The sequence below is a fragment of the Delphinapterus leucas genome, chromosome X, assembly GCF_059928025.1.
Source record: "Delphinapterus leucas isolate spDelLeu-1000000601 "Yukka" chromosome X, BTC_Dleu_Yukka2, whole genome shotgun sequence".
Lineage (NCBI taxonomy): Eukaryota > Metazoa > Chordata > Mammalia > Artiodactyla > Monodontidae > Delphinapterus > Delphinapterus leucas.
In genome coordinates, this window is record NC_143150.1 from 58,322,839 (window position 1) to 58,341,913 (window position 19,075).

The 19,075-nt window shown below is 35.2% G+C and overlaps 1 protein-coding gene across 2 annotated transcripts in view; it reads left to right on the forward strand.

The window, feature by feature from the left end:
• Positions 1–19,075, forward strand: part of CHM (CHM Rab escort protein) — a 198,101-nt gene that overhangs the window by 16,936 nt on the left and 162,090 nt on the right. For both annotated transcript variants that reach the window (XM_022580809.2, XM_022580810.2), the window contains exon 2: positions 9,496–9,562. In XM_022580809.2, coding sequence (XP_022436517.1) covers positions 9,496–9,562 — 67 coding nt within the window. The remainder of the gene's footprint in view (positions 1–9,495; positions 9,563–19,075) is intronic.

Below are 19,075 nucleotides of genomic sequence, written 5' to 3' on the forward strand. Positions count from 1 at the left end.
TTCCTGTTTTGGTAGTTGTTTGGCATAGGTTGTCCTGCACTGTGGCTTGCTGGTCGTTGAGTGAAGCTGGGTGCTGCTGTTAAGATGGAGGTCTCTGGGAGATTTTCGCCATTTGATATTATGTGGAGGTGGGAGGTCTCTTGTTGACCCGTGTCCTGAAGTTGGCTCTCCCACCTCAGAGGCAGAGCCCTGACTCCTGGCTGGAGCACCAAGAGCCTTTCATCCACATGGCTCAGAATAAAAGGTAGAAAAAGTAGAGAGAATTAGTAGAAGTAGGAAGAAAGAAAGAAAGAAAGGAGGGAAGGAAGGAAGAAAGAAAGAAAGAAAGAAAGAAAGAAAGGGAAAGAAAAGGCAAGCAGGAAACAAAGGAGGGAGGGAGGGAGGAAGGAAGGAAGGAGGGAAGGAAGGAAAAAAGAAAGAAAGAAGATACAGTAAAATAAAGTATTATAAAGTTATTGAATTAAAAAATAATTATTTAGAAAAAAAACGGGACGGATAGAACCTTAGGACAAATGGTGGAAGCAAAGCTATACAGATAAAATCTTACACAGAAGCATACACATACACCTTCACAAAAAGAGGTAAAGGGGAAAAAACCATAAATCTTGCTCTCAAAGTCCACCTTCTCAATTTGGTATGATTCGTTGTCTAAAGGAGGGAAGGAAGGAAGGAATAAAGAACGAACGTAAAGTATAATGAAGTTATTAAAATTCAAATTAATTATTAGGAAAAAATATTAAAAAAAAACAATGGACGGATAGAACCCTTGGACAGATGGTGGAAGCAAAGCTATACAGACAAGATCTCACACAGAAGCATACACATACACATTCACAAAAAGAGGAAAAGGGGAAAAAATCATAGATCTTGCTCTCGAAGTCCACCTCCTCAATTTGGGATGATTCGTTGTCTATTCGTGTATTCCACAGATGCAGGGTACATCAAGTTGATTGTGGAGCTTTAATCCGCTGTTTCTGAGGCTACTGGGAGAGATTTCCCTTTCTCTTCTTTGTCCTCACAGCTTACAGGGGCTCAGCTTTGGATTTGGCCCTGCCTCTCCGTGTAGGTCGCTGGAGGGCGTCTGTTTTTTGCTCAGACAGGACGGGGTTAAAGGAGCAGCTGATTCGGGGGCTCTGGCGCACTCAGGCCGGGGGAGGGGAGGGAGGGGCACGGCGTGTGGGGCGGGCCTGCGGTGGCAGAGGCCGGCGTGACGTTGCACCAGCCTGAGGCCCGCTGTGCGTTCTCCCGGGGAAGTTTTCCCTGGATCCAGGGAACCTGGCAGTGGCGGGCTGCACAGGCTCCCCGGAAGAGGGGTGTGGATAGTGACCTGTGCTCGCACACAGGCCCCTTGGTGGCGGCAGCAGCAGCCTTGGCATCTCCCGCCCGTCTCTGGGGTCTTCGCTTTTAGCCGCGGCTCGCGCCCGTCTCTGGGGTTCGCGCTTTTAGCCGCGGCTCGTGCCCGTCTCCTGAGTTCCTTTAAGCAGCGCTCTTAAACCCCTCTCCTCGCGCACCAGGAAACAAAGAGGGAAGAAATAGTCTCTTGCCTCTTCGGCAGGTGCAGACTTTTCCCCGGACTCCCTCCCCGCTAGCCGTGGTGCACTAACCCCTTCAGGCTGTGTTCAAGCCGCCAACCCTAGTCCTCTCCCTGCGCTCCGACCAAAGCCTGAGCCTCAGCTCGCTGCCCCGCCTGCCCCGGCGGGTGAGCAGACAAGCCTCTCGGGCTGGTGAGTACCGGTCGGCACCGATCCTCTGTGCGGGAATCTCCCCGCTTTGCCCTCCGTACCCCTGCTGCTGGCTCACCTCCGCGGCTACGAAGCTCCCCCCTCCGCCTCCCGCAGTCTCCGCCTGCGAGGGGCTTCCTAGTGTGTGGAAACCTTTCCTCCTTCGCAGCTCCCTCCCACTGGTGCAGGTCGCGTCCCTATTCTTTTGTCTCTGTTTTTTCTTTTTTTTCTTTTGCCCTACCCAGGTATGTGGGGAGTTTCTTGCCTTTTGGGAGGTCTGAGGTCTTCTGCCAGCCTTCAGTAGGTGTTCTGTAGGAGTTGTTCCACGTGTAGGTGTATTTCTGGTGTATCTGTGGGGAGGAAGATGATCTCCGCCTCTTACTCTTCCGCCATCTTCCCAGCACCCCCCACAAATGCTTTCTTTTTCTTGATTTCTTGTAGGAATTGAAAGACTACTCGGTAGGTGTCAGACTTCTCCGGAGGGATCGAATCAGCGCATGTCCCCGGCGCGGGCTGCCCCAGGGCCGCAGCTCCGCCGTTTTGGGTCTGTGCTTGGTCAGCTCGGCCGGCCCCCACCACACCTGCAAGCTGCAGCAGCTGCTCCCCTACATAGATATTATTAACAGTATTTTCTCCCATGAGGAAGAAGTCCATAGATATTAAATTTATTAGTATGTTTGATATTTCGTGTGGGTCAAACTGAATTACAATAATTGTCAATTTAAAAACAGTCTTTTTATCTATACTTCTTGGAATTTCCCTAAGCTACTTCACTGGCAGTTTTTTTTCTTTTTAAGGTAACCTCTAAAAAGTAAATATAAGATATAAACTTTTAACTTATAATTTAATAGGAATGAACAAAACTACTTAAACCTGCGTTGAAATTTAATTTCTGTCTAATTTTGTGATGTCACTTTGAGCAGCTGTGACATGAGTTAAGTGGGTCGTTTTACCTTTGCGTTGCTCAGTCTAGTCAGTTCTGTACCTAATGTTGTTTATGCTTTGTTTACGGTGGTACAGAAGGTCTGTACATAGGGTTGTTTAAATAGTAAAGGATGTGGCTCTCTAAAAGCTTCTTATACTCACAAGTTTTTCCTTGCCAGTAATTCTACTTTATTCCTAAAAAAAAGAAGTTATTCTTTATAAAAAGTCGCAGTAAATTTTCTAGTTGTATGTAATTTTCTTTCCATTCTGGTCTTCACTAGTTATAAATAACACATGAAATGACTTTCAAGGTAGAAAGCAGGAATCCATTTTGAAATGTTCTATAAAATAAAGAGTGATTTATGGTTTCATATGATTTGGGCTGAAAGCACTCAGGCTTTGCCAGGTCATCAAAGTCCTGTCAGGGGAATCTATTATATATTGTTTGATATGCTGGGAGTGGTGTAAGTATTTAATGTTTATCTTATGTAAGTATAGTGTTAGGAAAAATCAATTCCAGATACTAATACAATTTTAAGAATAGATCATAGAGTGCTAACCTAAATATTGTAGTTGTAAGTGATGAGGTTTAACATTAAGGATTTGGATTAAAAGGGGATTTTGAAAAATGAATAAATAATGGTTTCATTCCTATAAAATATTTTAGATAAGATTCTTGAAAATGCTAATTTCATACCTTTTTGGGCTTGATTTTAGCTTAGCTTCATTTGATAGTGAAACATCTTTATTTTATCTAGACAGGTTTTGGAAGATCATAGAGCTGGGACTATGTGTTTGTTATATGATCATATAACATTCTATAAGCTTCTAATATATTTTTTCTAGTTGCCAACTTTATAACAGAACCTCAACTGAGAAGGACGTAATGTAACAAACTTCAGTTTCCCCTGTTACAAGCTGTTATGAAATGCTAATATAATACCTAGTATTTACCTGTGTTTGATAAAAATGACTTGCCAGTAAAAGTTGATGATCTTGCATCAGATTTATACATTTTTCCTACAATCCTTTGGCAGAGTTCTTTGAAACAGCCTCACTAATGAATTTAATGATGTGAAATGTTTAAATGATATTAAGTATTTGATGAACTTCTGTAGCATACATCTGGAAAAGCCCTATAGTGTACGTATAGAAAAGGCTATTGGACTTCTTTTCAAGAAACTATTTTAAGTTGTTAGATCTTTGAGGATAACTTAAGTCAATAGTAAACAAATGGTAGTTTTTTTCCCTTCAAATAGCTTAAGTATAACTTCAGGTAACTTCAGATTTGTTATTGAAGGGGTAGGAAGAGAAGGGAAGAGAACCAATATTTATTGAGTGTCAGCGACATGCTAGGAGACACTGTGTAAGGTGTTTTATATCATTTTTTAACCTATTCCTCCGTATATCCCTATGAGATATATTATTAGCCCTATATTACAGTTGAAAACATTGTACTTGTATATTTGTACTCAGATTTTTTACAGTGTGTTTCCAGTGTAATGCTGTGTGACTTAACCCTGATTATTTGTTTCTAACTCATGTCTGGCTTTCCCTTGTGGGAGAGACTGTATAATTCATTGTAATAAGCCTATATATGTTCCATATAAATGCCTCACAAGGATGTTGTGTGAATTTGAGTAATGATTCAGAAGCTAAGTAGTTCACTTTTTATGGTGCCAAGTGTTAAAAAAAAAAAGGCTTTATTTTGAAATTAGTCAAGGGTTTAAAAGCTATTAAAATTGAGCTTATAAATATTAATTTAAACAAAACAAGCAGTTAGTTGTTTTACTTATTTTGCTAAATTATAAGTAAGACCAAAAAGTTTAATTATGTTAACTTTTCCTAAATAAGAATTAAAAAAAAATGAAACCTAAAGCTCCAGTTTTATACAAACTCATCCTTCGTGCTGTGCCTAGAGTTATTTTTCTGAAACACTGATTAGATCTTGTTCTTATGGCTAAAATCTTAGACTCCCTGTTGCTTACAGGTTCAAGTTCAGACTCCACAGTTTGGCTCCAACCACTCTTTTGGGCATCACTTTTTGGTACTCTCTTCCTTCACCCTTTGCCAAGAATATTCCCTTCCACTTTCCCTTTTCCTTCAGCTTTTTTCTTCTACACTTTTCAGTTGTGTTATTACAGATCTGAAAGACCCAGCTGGTTAGTGTCCCCTGCTCCTTGGAGCTTTCCATGACTCACCTCTACAGAGGGAATGCTTCTTTCCTTTGTGTTCCTCTAACAGTTTTAATTACCTTTATTATTTCAGTCCCTTTAAATTCTTATTCTTTAGACTCTGAGCTCTTTTAGGCTAGGCATTGCCTTTATCTTTTTTTTCCTCTCACTACCTATCACAGTCTGTTCTATCCCTCTCTCTCTCTTCCCTTTCCCCATTATTGTATGTATTTCTTCTTTTCTTTCCTTAAACAGGTATTTATAGAGAATCTACTATGTGCCTCCTCTGTTCAAGGAACTCAGTGTTTATTGAATGGATGGGAAGAAATATGAAATCCTGGCCAGGAAGACATTATTAACTGTATTATTAGTCTGTCGTTCTAATCATTCTAAGCATGAAGATATCTTCTGTTCAACACATATTTGTTGAAAACCTACCACAAGCGCTGCTTTACTGGGGATTCAGTGGTGAATAAAATATACACAGCCCCTGCTCTTATGAAGCTGACATTCCAGTAGGAAAGTGAGTTGTGGCCACAAAGAGACAGGGAACCCAACCTTGTAAAGTCAGACAAATTGTCCAGACCTCTATGTGTCTGTGGCTTCTTTGTCTATAAAACTGTGTAGCATTATATAACATTAAAGTGTATTGAAAATGCAGCACTTCAAAGGATCTAGAATGGCCAAGACAATATTTAAAAAGAATGAAGTTGGAGGACTTATTCTACCTGATTTTAGGACTTAACCGTAAAATGTACAATAATCAAGACAGTGTGGTAGTGGCATAAGGATAGACACATGGATTAATGCAACAGAGAGTCCAGAAACAGACCCACACTGACATGGTCAATTGAGTTTTGATGAAGTTACCAAGGTAGGAAATAGTCTTCAATAAATCATGCTGGAATAATTGGATATCGACATTAAGAGAGGTACCTAAACCTTTTCCTCATAACATACACAAAATTTATGTCAAAACAGATCATTGCCATATGGACACCAAAGGGGGAAAGGGTGGGGGTGGGATGAAGTGGGAGATTGGGATTGACCTATATACACTAATATGTATAAAATAGATAACTAATGAGAACCTGCTGTATAGCACAGGGAATTCCACTTCGCTGTACAGTAGAAACTAACACAGCATTGTAAAACAACTATACCCCAATAAAAACATAAAACAAACAAAAAAAACCCAGATCATTGGCCTAAATCTAAGAGCTAGCACCGTAAATCTTCTAGAAGAATTTAGGAGAAAATCTTTGTGACTTTGAATCAAGTAAAAGTTTCTTACATAGAATACAAAAAGCATGAATCATAAAAGAAAAAATAGTAAGTTGGACTTCATAAAGATTAAAACATTAGCTTATCAAAAACACAGGAAATGAAAAGGTAAGCCATTGATAAAGAGAAAATACCTGTAAGGCATATATTTGAAAAAGGACTTGTATCCAGACAATATAAAATTCTCTTACAACTCAATTATAAAGCAATCCAATAATAAAATGAGAAAAATACTTGAATAGATACCACACAAAGGAAACTATATGGATGGTCAAAAAGCACATGAAAAGATTCTCAGCGAAATGCAACTTAAAACCACAATGAGGTGCCACTATACCCACACTAGAGTTGGTAAGATTTAAAAGACTAAAAATAAGAAGAATTGGTGACAGTGTGGAGCAACTGGAAATCTCATACAGTGCTGGTGGGAATGCAAAACTATATAGCCATTTCAAAAAATGAAGTTTCTTAAAATGTTAAAATACACTTACCATATGACCCAGCAATTCCACTCTTAGGTATTTATCTGAGAGAAATGAAAACATGTCCACTGGAAGACTTATACATGAATGTTCATAGTATCATTATTTCATGATAGTCCCAAACTGGAAACAATCCAAATGCCCATCAACTGATGTACAGATAAAAAAAGAAAATGATGATATACAATGGATTAGTAACAACTAGAAAGAATGGAGTGCTGATACAACAACATGGATGAATCTCAAAAGTATCATATTAAGTAAAAAAATCAAGAAAAAATTATATATACTGTTCTGTATGATTCCATTTACATGAAATTCTAGAAAAGGCAAATCTGGTTTCCTGGGGCATGAGGAAGGGATGAAGATTAATTACAAAGGGGCTCGAGGAAAATTTGGTGGTGATGGAAGTGTTCTAAAATGTGATTGTTGTGGTAGTTGCATGACTGTACATTTACTAAAATTTATTCACAGTTAAAAAAAAAAGCATGAAGATAATAGGCCCTTACCATTTAACACAGAAATAGCCTATCAGTTTCACGAACTTGAGGGGATGTCTGGATGGAAATATTAAGGGAAAACACAAATGATAATCATTTTGGTTTTATGTAATTTGAACTTAAATCATGTTTAGTATTGAAATCTGTCCTTGGTTTTGCCTTGTCAGCAGAGACATGACTCCTGACTGTGTTGATCGCAACCGTGGGAATAACCACATGCCTATTTGCCTATCCAAAGTAACAGCTAATTTGATCCAAATAGAGGAGGGTAATTTTATTATTGTTTGCTATTGGAGTTGGCATCTGGTAAAAATGGGTGTATGTTTGGAGTAGTATTTAGGTGAAAATGTAGTGCTTCTAAAATATCTTTCTGAAGAAAATAAAAGTAGGTATTCTTTATAGAGCAAGTACCCTCTGCTAACAACTGAACAACCCTATGAGGTAGATGGTGGTATTCCCATTGATGGATGAAGAGACAAAAGCTAAGAGAAGTCAAGTGACTTGCCTGAGATCTCATAGCTAGTTACGCAGCAAAACTAAGATTCAAACTTAGCTCTGTCTGACTGGGACCATGCCCATTTCATTATGTTGCTATCCTGCCCTTACATCCTCATTCTCAGACTCTTGTCCAAGTTGGAGAGAGTGAATTTACCATGGTAATTTGAATTTGTGATGCCGAATTACTGAATTACTTGATCTTTGGCAAGTTATTTAACATTTCTCATCCCATTTTTTTCGCATGGATAATACTGCCTGCTTCCCAGAGTTATAATGAGGAATAAATGAGATGATGTATATGAAAATGCATTGTGAATCATAAAGCCCTGTACTGATGTTTGGTGATGTATTATTAATGCTGTCATTATTACACACGTAAACATACTACTAATCCTGCTTCCTGAATATTTCTTTGCTATTGTCCTTTTTAAGCCACTTAGCAGCTTTTACAGTACCATAGTGACTGAATTTCATTAATAAGGAAAGTTATTTTTTAGATATAAAAAGCTCAGATAGTCTTAAGACAAAAGACATTAGAACAATACAGTTTTAACCGTTTGAAGAACTAAGTATGCTTAACTATTTAGAATTTTCCTTTCTTCCTTCTATTTCCTCCTACACCACAAAATTTTTTCCTGTGTATTATATCCAAAGTTAAGGTTGCAACTTTATGATGGCTTATTTCCAATAATTGATATTTAATGGCTATATTCAGTACATTTGGTCAGAACTTCTTTTTTGAACCAAACATTTTATACCCACAAAGCGTTCACCACTAGAAAACTCTAGTTCTTCCATGAATGCAGCAGAATCTTTTGTTTAATGTGGTTTTAACTACAGATTGACTACATAAGTTGCTTCCATATGCATATTGCTTTTTACATAAAGAAGATAATCATTCTCTTTTCTTGAAATCCTTGATGCTTAGTGTGTAGTTTAAACCCTTGCCAAAAGAATGCTATTTCTTTTCTACTAGGTAAAATTCCAAGAGGTCCGTGGTATCTCATTGTAGGGAAACAGTAGCAGCACTAAACTTTCAAAACATGCTTTGTTCATCAGACTGATATAAAAGATTTAATAGCCTCTGTTGAAATGGTATCTCTTATGATAAAAAGTTATGGAAGAGTCTTAAATTTACAACATAGAGTATTAACTAGTTGATGTAGCTGAACATCTGAATTTTTTATTATAAAATTGTTATCTTTAGTAAATTTTTTTGGTACTGGTAGTAGTAATATATATATTTCCTTTTATGATAAACTTTATGGTGTGGCTTAATTTAATTCCCAAACAGTAATATTCTTATCAAACTGCTGTATTAACCAGAAGTGAAATAATATATCATGTAAATGGCCTCTTTTTAAATTAGTTAAGCTATTGCTTAAACTGAAAAATGTATGCCATTCCCCCAAAGAGGCACTGTGGCTTGGAGTTAAGATTTGGGTTAAAATTTCAACTCTAGAACTTTTTTTTTTTTTGTAAAGCATTGGGCAGCAAGTTAACCAATTTGCACCCTAGTTTCTTCTTCATCTCTAAAATGTGTATGCAGATCCTTCTCTCTCAGTGCATTTGGGAGAATCAGATGAGCTAGTGTGTGAACATAGTTTCTAAATAATAAAGTGCTATATGAACAATATTTTGACAGTTGCTCATTTATGGTAATTGGTAGATAAAAAGAGTTTAAGTACTTGATTTTTAAAAACCTCTCTTCCACATGATAAAATTTTCAGTATTACTAGTATATGTTTAAGAAACATCATTCAACAGCATAATAATACAAACTATAATTTTGAATACAAGAATGAGCCTCTTTTGTTAAACTCTTCTATACAGCGATGGCATGAATATTTTTTGTGTTTTATATATATATATATTTCTACATTCTAAATGATATAGGTGTATGTTTTTATAGGTTTGCCTGAATCCATCATTGCGGCTGCATGTTCAAGAAGTGGCCAGAGGGTTCTGCATGTTGATTCGTAAGTTTATCAATGGTAGCATTTGATACTTCCTAAATACCTCTATACAAAATTAAAATTTAAATATACACACGTGTTTGTGTATATATATATACATCCTATATAAACTTTTTAAGTTAGGAAAACAATTGGAATTGTTTAATTTTCACCAAAAACATGTGAAATATATAATGTACAGGTTTTACTATTATACTCTGTGAAATAGTGTTCTGTTTCCTTTGAGGATAAACCAAATGTATCATAATTTTATTTTTCACATGAGTGATTTTGTTTTTTTAAATGATAATTCTCCAAGAGGCTTGGAAACCTCACACCTGACCATTTAATTATATACATGTGTGGGTGTGTAAAACCTGTATATGCTGTTGTATTTTAGGCTTTGTATTTGATTATTGAAAAAAATCAGCTGATAAGAGTATGTGGTTTTCTTAAAATTCATCAAAATTTAAACTATTAGAAAAATCTAGAATATCTAGAATTTTGTTTTCCCCTTTTTCCTTAAATGTGATGATAAAAAGGAAGTTAATGGAAAATTCAAGTTTAAGATAAAGCATAAATCTTTCCCTTCCTGCTTCCTCCTGAAACAAACCCTTAACTTTTTGCCTATCTATTTAATGCTTTTGACCGTTGTATTTTGGCCCTTTAATTGTTCATTAAATAGGAGTAGAAAGGAAACAAGAAACAATGACTTTATATTTTCTGTTTGATAGTAACTGCAAGTTTTTCAGAATGTCAGAATACTAAGAATAACAAGATTTGCTATAGTTCACAGTGCCTTCTCATATATTATCCCATTGTAAATATGTAGGAATCCAAAAGTGGTATTAGTTCATTTACCCTTTCTAAATTTATTTTCAAAGCATAACTCCTCAGTTATTGGATGAAATTTCTAAATTAAATTAGTTTCTGTTCTCAAGTCCTGCTCTTGGAATTCTCTTTCACTATCATATGTGTAACTGCTGTGTTAATGTCTTAATTCAGTCTTTTTGACATATGGATTCACATGCTGAAAAACTTGCTGCCTTGAAAGCTGAGGTACTGAGCCAGTGTGCTTTAAAAAGGCTTAATAAGAATGTAAATTCAAATTTATTTCTGATAATGTTAATTAACCTAAAATTGAAAATAAAATCTTAAATTTCCCAAAGTTATTTGTTGTGCTCACACTGTAAGCTACTTCCCATATCAGTTTCTTTGCACGTTATATAATTTAACTCTCGTCACAGCTGAGTGAGGAGGGTGGTGTTATCCCAATTTAGCAAATGGGGGTGGGATGTGAGGCATAGAGAGGTTAAGTAATTTTTCTAACTTTACCCAGCTAGTGCATGTCTAAGTTTAAATGCAAATTTATTTTGTGTTTTCTTATTCTAAAACCTGAGATCTTCACATAACGAAGAATATTTTATAAATCACATAGGGTTTACTGATATTACAAAGTAAATTTTGATTAGGAATATAAGAAGCTAAATCTAATTTCGGTAAACAATGAATCAATTAGAAAGACTTGATAATGTTAAGAACTTATACCTTAATACATAGTATTTCAAAGTGACAAAACTTCTATTTTAGAGCCTCAGGCTTGGTAGCTTTTGAGAGTTTAGATACATCTAGGTATTGATTTATAGAATGTTTTCCTGCTCTGAGCCAGGTTTAAATATTTTCTCATTTTTGTTCATTTTAGCATTTATGGTTCTTCATAGTTAGATTCAATCTTCCCTAGCCCTTTCATTTCTGCTTTACATCTACAATAGTACCGTATGTCTCTGTTCCACGGACATGCCTTACCATGTTTTCTTTTTTTTTTTAACATCTTTATTGGAGTATATCTTTTTTTAAAATAACTTTTAAATTGTGGTAAAAAGAACACATAACATAAAATTTGCCATCTTAACTATTTCTAAGTGTATACAGTTGAGTAGTGTTAAGTATATTCATATTGTTGTGTAGCAGATCTCCAGGACTTTTGACATTACAAACCTGAACTCTATGCCCATTGAACAATAACTCTCCATTCCTCTTCCCCCCAGCCCTGGCAACTACCATTCTACTTTCTGTCTCCATGAATTTTACTTCTCTAGATTCCTCATATAATTGGAATTATACGTTATTTGTCTTTTTGTGATTGGCTTATTTCAGTCAGTATAATGTCCTCAAGGCTCATCCATTTTGTATCATGTGTCAGAATTTCCTTCCTTTTTAAGGCTGAATAATATTCCATTGTATGTATATACTATATTTATTCATCTGTTTATAAACATTTGACTCGCTTCCACCTCTTGACTATAGTGAATAATGCTGCTATGAACATGGATGTGCAAATATATCGTCAAGATCCTGCTTTCAGTTCTTTTAGATATATACCCAGAATTGATATAGTAATTCTATTTTTAATTTTTTGAGGAACTGCCTTACTACTTTCCGTAGCAATGGTACCTTTTACATTTCAACCAACTTCCCGTGCTTTGGCTCCAACTGGGAAGTTGTGTATGGGCTTTTAAGCTAGTATACCTGGGTTTAAGTCCTGGTTTCTTCACTTACTAGGTGTGCAACCTTTGACAAATTAATTAATCTTTCTGTAACTCAGTTTCTTGATATAAAGTGCATTATAATAGTAATTTATAAGATTGTTTATTGGATTAAATAAAATAATCAATGTAATGGATTTATAACAGTGCCTGAAACATAGTAAGCCCTTAGTAAATGTTAACTTATATTACTCTAACAATACTGTTGTTTGTTGTTGTTGAGAAATGTTGTTCTTTGGTAGGTGAATTCTCTTTTTTTATTTTCTGATTGCTTTGATATTCTTCTGTTTGTCTTTATAGTTATATAGTCTTCCTCTTATCTGTCAAGGTGTGGATTTTATTTCTATTTATACTGTTCAGAAATTGTTTTGTTTCTTGAAATCAGATGACTTATGCCTTTTGTTGGTGGGAAAACCCTCAACTGTTTCTTCAAACATCTCTCTTCTTTCTTTTGGAAATTCTCTTATAAATTACACCTTTTCATTCTATCCTTTATGCCTTTTAATGTCACTTTCATATTTTTCATCTTTTTACCTTTTGATACAGCATTCTGAGTAGTTTTCTCAGCTTTATCTTCTTGTTCTGGGGTTAGCAACTATGGCCCACAGGTCAGCCACTTGTTTTTTTTTTTTTAATAAAGTCATATTGGAACACAACCATGCTTATTATATACTTATAGATATACATGTTTACATATTGACTATGGCTGCTTTCACACTACAAAGTCAAAGAGTTAAGTAGTTGCAACAAAAACTGTGTGGTCTGCAAAGCCTAAAAATTTACTATCTGGCCCTTTATAGAAAATGTTTGCAGACCTCTAGTTCATTAACTCTGTCTTTAGATGAGTCTAATTTTCTATTTATCCTAGCTATCATTTTCTTCAATGACTTTCATTTCTAGAAGTCCTGTTGGGTTATTTTTTAAAGCCATCGTGTTCTTTCTTTGTGTTTCAATTCATTTTTTTAAAAACGTGTGAAATATTTTATGTGAAGTTCTTTGAGGTTTAATACTGCTCTTTGTCATTTTCTCTCCATCTTCAGGGTCAGTACTTTTTCTTATTTCCTTTCCCTAAAATTTCCAGTTTTTCTTTAGCGGGGCTTTATCTGTGGGAATGCTGTGTGACCTGTTTGAGGGGGTATGTTCGTACTAAGTGGTTTTGCATTTACTTTTGCCTGGTCAGCCAGTGCTATTACTGACCATATTAGTTCCTATTGCTGCTGTAACAAATTACCACAAATGTAGTAGCTTAACACAACACAAAGTTATTCTTTTACAGTTCTGCAGGTTAGAAGTATGAAATGAATCTTACGGGTCTGAAATAAAGTTGTAGGCAGGCAGTGTTACATTCCTTTTGGAGGATTCAGGGGAGCATCTGTTTCCTTATCTTTTTCAGCTTCTAGAGGCCACCTCATTCCTTGGCTCATGGCCCCTTCTTCCATCTTCAAGAGCCTCACTTCACCCTCTATCATGCTACCTTGTTTTTCTGCCCTTGACCTTCTTGCCTCTCTCATAAGGAACCTTGTGTTTACATTGGGGCCTACCTGGATACTGTAGGATATTCCTCCCATCTCAGGATACTTTATTTATGCATGTTAGCAAAGTCCGTTTTGTCATATAAGAAAGCTTATTCACAGCTTCTGGGGATTAGGACATCGACAACTTTGGGGAACCATCATCTACTACACTGGCTCAAAACAATTTGTATGTTAATTTCTAGGCTTGAGGGTTCTTGGTTTATGTGAGTAGCATGTATTAGAACACCATAATCACCTGTGGTTCAAGTTTGCAGTTGTAAATTCTCATAGAAATTTCCCCTTCCGCCTACAGCCTGCTTCAACAGTATCCCATCATGTAGTCTCTCTAAGTATACAGTATTCTCTCACATCTTTATGCCTTTTTTCATGCTGGTCCCTATTCTATGTGAATAGAGTACTCCTTCTTTAGGACATAGCTAGTATACCACTTTCTAGTGATGTCTTCCTTGATAATCCAAGTAGTATTAATTTTTTCTATTTGCCTGTACTTTCAAGTCTTCTGTACATTCTTATAATATTTTTCACACAGTATTATTATTGTTTATAGATCTCTTGGCTCTATTAGACTTTTAGAGATTAGGGATCATGTCTTAGTCATCTTAATATCCCCAGTGCCTGAGAGGTCTGGAATACAGCAGTCCCTAAATAAATATTTGATAAATATTATATATGCCAAGCCACTGTTCTAGTGATGGGAATTTAGAATTGCCTCATATATGCTCAGTGCAACATTGGTCCTTGCTCATCTACAGATGGTAGATTCATGGTAGTTTGGAAGGGAGTTATCTGTTGATGAGAAAGTTGAGGTTTGTCCATAGTCAAACAAGCAGATGACTGGGGACAAACTCAGATCTTATTCCTATTCCAACATTCTTTGAAATATACCACACTGTCTTTGTTGTTGATGTACCTGTATATATTTATTAAAAACCAATTAGTTGAATTATTCTAACTAATTCTAATTTGTAGACACAGTAGAAAATCATTACCTTGTATTTTTGCTTATTTCTCAATTAAGTTCTGTTGAATAGATTAGAATCATGCTTCTCAAACTGTAGTGGTGTTCTGGCACTTGGGGTGGTGGTGGCATATGAAGCCAAAGGATAAACAGTGGAGCATCTGCCTGGTGTGTAAATTTTATAAACATTATAATACATTAAATGCATTAAAATATTAAGATTTTCTGAACAAATTTTAGATTTGTGGTAAAGTTTAAAAATTAGTACAGAGAGGTTCTGTATATACTTTATTCAGCTTCTCCTAATGCTAACATCTCATGTAGCCGTAGTACCATTATCAAAACTTAGAAATTAATATTGGTGGAATACTAACTACTAAACTGTAGACCTAATTTGAATTTCACTGATTTTTTTCAATAATGTTATATTTCTGTTTCAGGTTCTGGTCCAGGATCCCACTTTGCATTTAGTTGTTAATAGTCTCAAATTATCTCCCCCAAGGTACACTAATGTTTGCCTAATGGTCATTTTCTATTTTCCTCTTCCCATTTTCACTTATTTATTGCAATTCTTCTGTAAATAAGAGCTGTCTCTTCTTCCTCATTTATTTATTTATTAAATTATATGTATCACTGTGGGTTCATAGATATTTATTTTATACTATGGGTTATAATCTCATACTACCATTGTTTATTTTGTTGTTCAAATTGTTTCAGCTTTGGTCATTGTGAGTTCCTTCCAGTTGGTTCCTGTGTCCTCGTGAAATAGCCTATCCTTGTTTGAGCACTTCCTTTCTTTCTGACACTGCAAGATGCTCCAGCCTCATCTTGTGTTTTCCCTGTTCTAGCCCTAGAATCAACCACTTTTCCAAGAGCCCTCTCTCTGTGTATTTAAGAATGGGATTTAGAAACCAAGTTCTGAATACTAGGTATCATTACTACTGGGCTTCCCTTTTCTCCACATCCTCTCCAACATTTGTTATTTGTGTTCTTTTTGATAATAGTCATACTGACAAGTATGAGGTGATATCTCATTGTGGTTTTGATTTGCATTTCCCTGATGATTAGTGATGTTGAGCATCTTTTCATGTGTTAGAGAATGTTCTGATTTCATTCTTTTACATGTAGCTGTCTGGTTTTCCCAGCACCAGTTATTGAAGAGACTGTCTTTCCTCCATTATATATTCTTACTTCCTTTGTTGTAGATTAATTGACTATAAGTACATGGTTTATTTCTGGGCTCTCTATTCTGTTCCACTGATCTATGTGTCTGTTTTTGTGCCAGTACCAGACTGTTTTGATTACTGTAGCTTTGTATTATAGTCTGAAATCAGGGGGCATGATTTCTCTAGATCTGTTCTTCTTACTCAAGATTGTTTTGGCTATTCGGGGTCTTTTGTGTTTCCATAAAGTTTTTGAATTATTTGTTCAGGTTCTGTGGAAAATGCCATTGGTATTCTGATACAGATTGCATTGACTCTTTGGATTTCCTTGGGTAGTATGGTCATTTTAACAATTTTACGTCTTCCAGTCCAAGAGCACAGTATATCTTTCCATCTGTTTGTATCCTCTTCAGTTTATTTCATCAGTATCTTATAGTTTTCTGAGTATGGGTCTTTTACCTCCTTAGGTAGGTTTATTCCTAGGTATTTTATTCTTTTTGATGTGATGGTAAATGGGGTGGGTTTTTTTACTTTCTCTTTCTGATAGTTCATTGTTAGTGTATAGAAATACAACAGATTTCTGTTCATTAATTTTGTATTCTTCAACTTTACTGAATTCATTGAGCTCTAGTAGTTTTCTTGTGGCGTCTTTAGGATTATCTATGTATAGTATGATGTCATCTGCAAACAGTGACAGTTTTATTTCGTTTCCAATTTGGGCTCCTTTTATTTCTTTTTCTTGTCTGATTACTGTGGTTAGGACTTCCAATACTATGTTGAATAAGTTTGGTGAGAGTAGGCATCCTTGCCTTGTTCCTGATCTTACAGGAAGTGCTTTCAGCTTTTCGCCATTGAGTATGGATTTTAGCTGTGGGTTTGTCATATATAGCCTTTATTACATGGAGGTATGTTCCCTGCATGCCCACTTTCTGGAGAGTTTTTATCATACATGGATGTTGAATTTTGTCAGAAGTTTTTTTCTGCATCTATTGAGATGGTCATATGGTTTTTATTCTTCAATTTGTTAATGTGGTGTATCACATTGATTGATTTATGGATATTGAAAAATTCTTGCATTCCTGGGAAGATGTACTTTTTTTTTTGTTTTATACTTAAACAACATTTTAACTTGCCAAAAATGTGATTTTCCAATTAATTGTAATGGGCTATATATTATTTTATTCATACAAACACACTGCAATTTATTTAACCAATTCTCTACTGCTGTATTTGAGGCTGTTTCCAGTTTCCTGTTATAAGTAAAATGTGGACATCCATATACATATGGCTTTTATTTATAAATTTCTAATATTTTGGGAAAAAGGGTATTTTCCCAAATTTTTACCACATTTGTATATTTGTAAAATCACCTTATGATCTTTTTCTTTAATTTAAAAATTCACAAAGTCAGTGACTTTAATGAGATTGTGTAACTGCTGTGCCTCAATAAGCTTAAGTGTTATGATAAGGAATTAGGTAAAATTCTCTTTTTTTTGCAGGAAGATTTATGTAGTTAGCCAGCAGAATAGTGACCTGAACTGATTATTTCATCCTGATGAACTGTTGAGTGGTATTGTTTTTCTAATCTTGGTTAAAGTCTTTCTTACATTAAAACATTAGATATTAAGTGAGACAAAAGCTATAGGAATAAGAGCAGACAAAAATGTACTTTGAGTTTTTTTATGTGTATGGACTACATTCATGATTTTGTGAAGATCAACTTAGTACTTTAACCTCCTGACACTGTTTACATTTATATACCATTTAAGTGATGATAGTTGATGGTTCTGAAATGACTCATTATAAAATCCTAAGTACAACCTTTGTTGATTTATAAGCACTATCCAAGCATTATCACTATCAACAGCAGCTAATCTCATTTAAAATAGTCATTTCATTACTGTGTTGTCATAAAATTCACAGGCAGATTTTAAATTAAAGTTAACTTCTGCCAAATTGTAATTGAAGGAGCTCTATTTTTGTGTGCCAGTTATCTGTCTAAATAAATGTAAAATCTGTGGTTCTTTTTAGAGAACTACATTTACAGTAGATATTAATGAGCTGTTGACATGTGAAAGTTCGAGAATAGGTGCTGTGATTTAGAAAAGCAATTAGCAATTCAGAATGTAGAGATTGGCATTTACTTTAATCTTGAAGTTGCTGGAGGGAGGTGCAACAGGACCAAAAGTTTACACTTGAACAGAATCTACTTCTACCAATAATTGTTCATCTGCACATCCTCCATCAGTCTTTTCTTCTAATCATATATGTCATTGTTTAGTTTTATTTTGTTTCCTATAAGTCTTTACTTTCTACTGTAACTGCTTCAGACAAAGAGAAAATAAACTAAATAAATTGAAAATGATGATGTTACCTCACTGAATTAATCCAAATTCATGATTTCTTAGAGTCTTTTTAAAAACGAGTATTCAGTGTTTGAAGTCTTTACATCTGATTCTGTTAAGTATTTAGTGGATTTATGATGTCAACCCAAATGAAAGTCACAGATACAGCTGTTGATGTTTTAGTCTTATGTAATAACCATATTATTATTTCTAAAAGTTGAAAACATTGTTATACTTTAATAGTTTGACCAAAGAAGGATATTAATCTAAATAGTATTATCTTGTGGGGTTAGGAACTGATGTCACCATTACATGTCTATCAGTTTCTGGGCTAGATTTCTCTTTGGTCTGACAAACGACATTTTAGTTTTCTATTTAGCAACTGTGTCTAGTTAAGAATTATTTAGGAATTGTGATAAAGAGAAGTAAACAATTATTTTGTCTCTGGTTTGTTTTCTGTTTTTGTTTGTTTGAAAAAACGTTTTGCCTTTAATCAAAAATATTCATATGTTCGTCATAAAAATGTAAGCAATGTATATGTCTGTATATTACATGCACATATACATAAAAATATACATGTCATTCTGCCCACATACCACTCCCGAGAGACCACTGTTGGTGTGGTGTATTCTATCTGGTGGAGTTAAAGATAGTTTTATGAGAATGGATGAATGCATGAGTGAAAGGATAAAATGAATTGAATTGATGAGGTGAAAACATGCCATAATAGTGTCTCATCATCATGTCTGTTTGCACATTCTTTTCACATTTAAGGATATTATTTAGTAATACTATGTTATGGTACTAATAGTGGAAAAAACAATTAAAAAACAATTTTTTACACAGATAAATAATTGATCAAAACTAGATGAGATCATGTAGGATTATATTAGGAAAATTCATCCCAGTAAGTTTCTTGAGAGTTGTAGAGCTATGGTTGACCAGGATTTCAAAGGACACTTTCTGGGTTCACTGTTTCTCCACCATTGA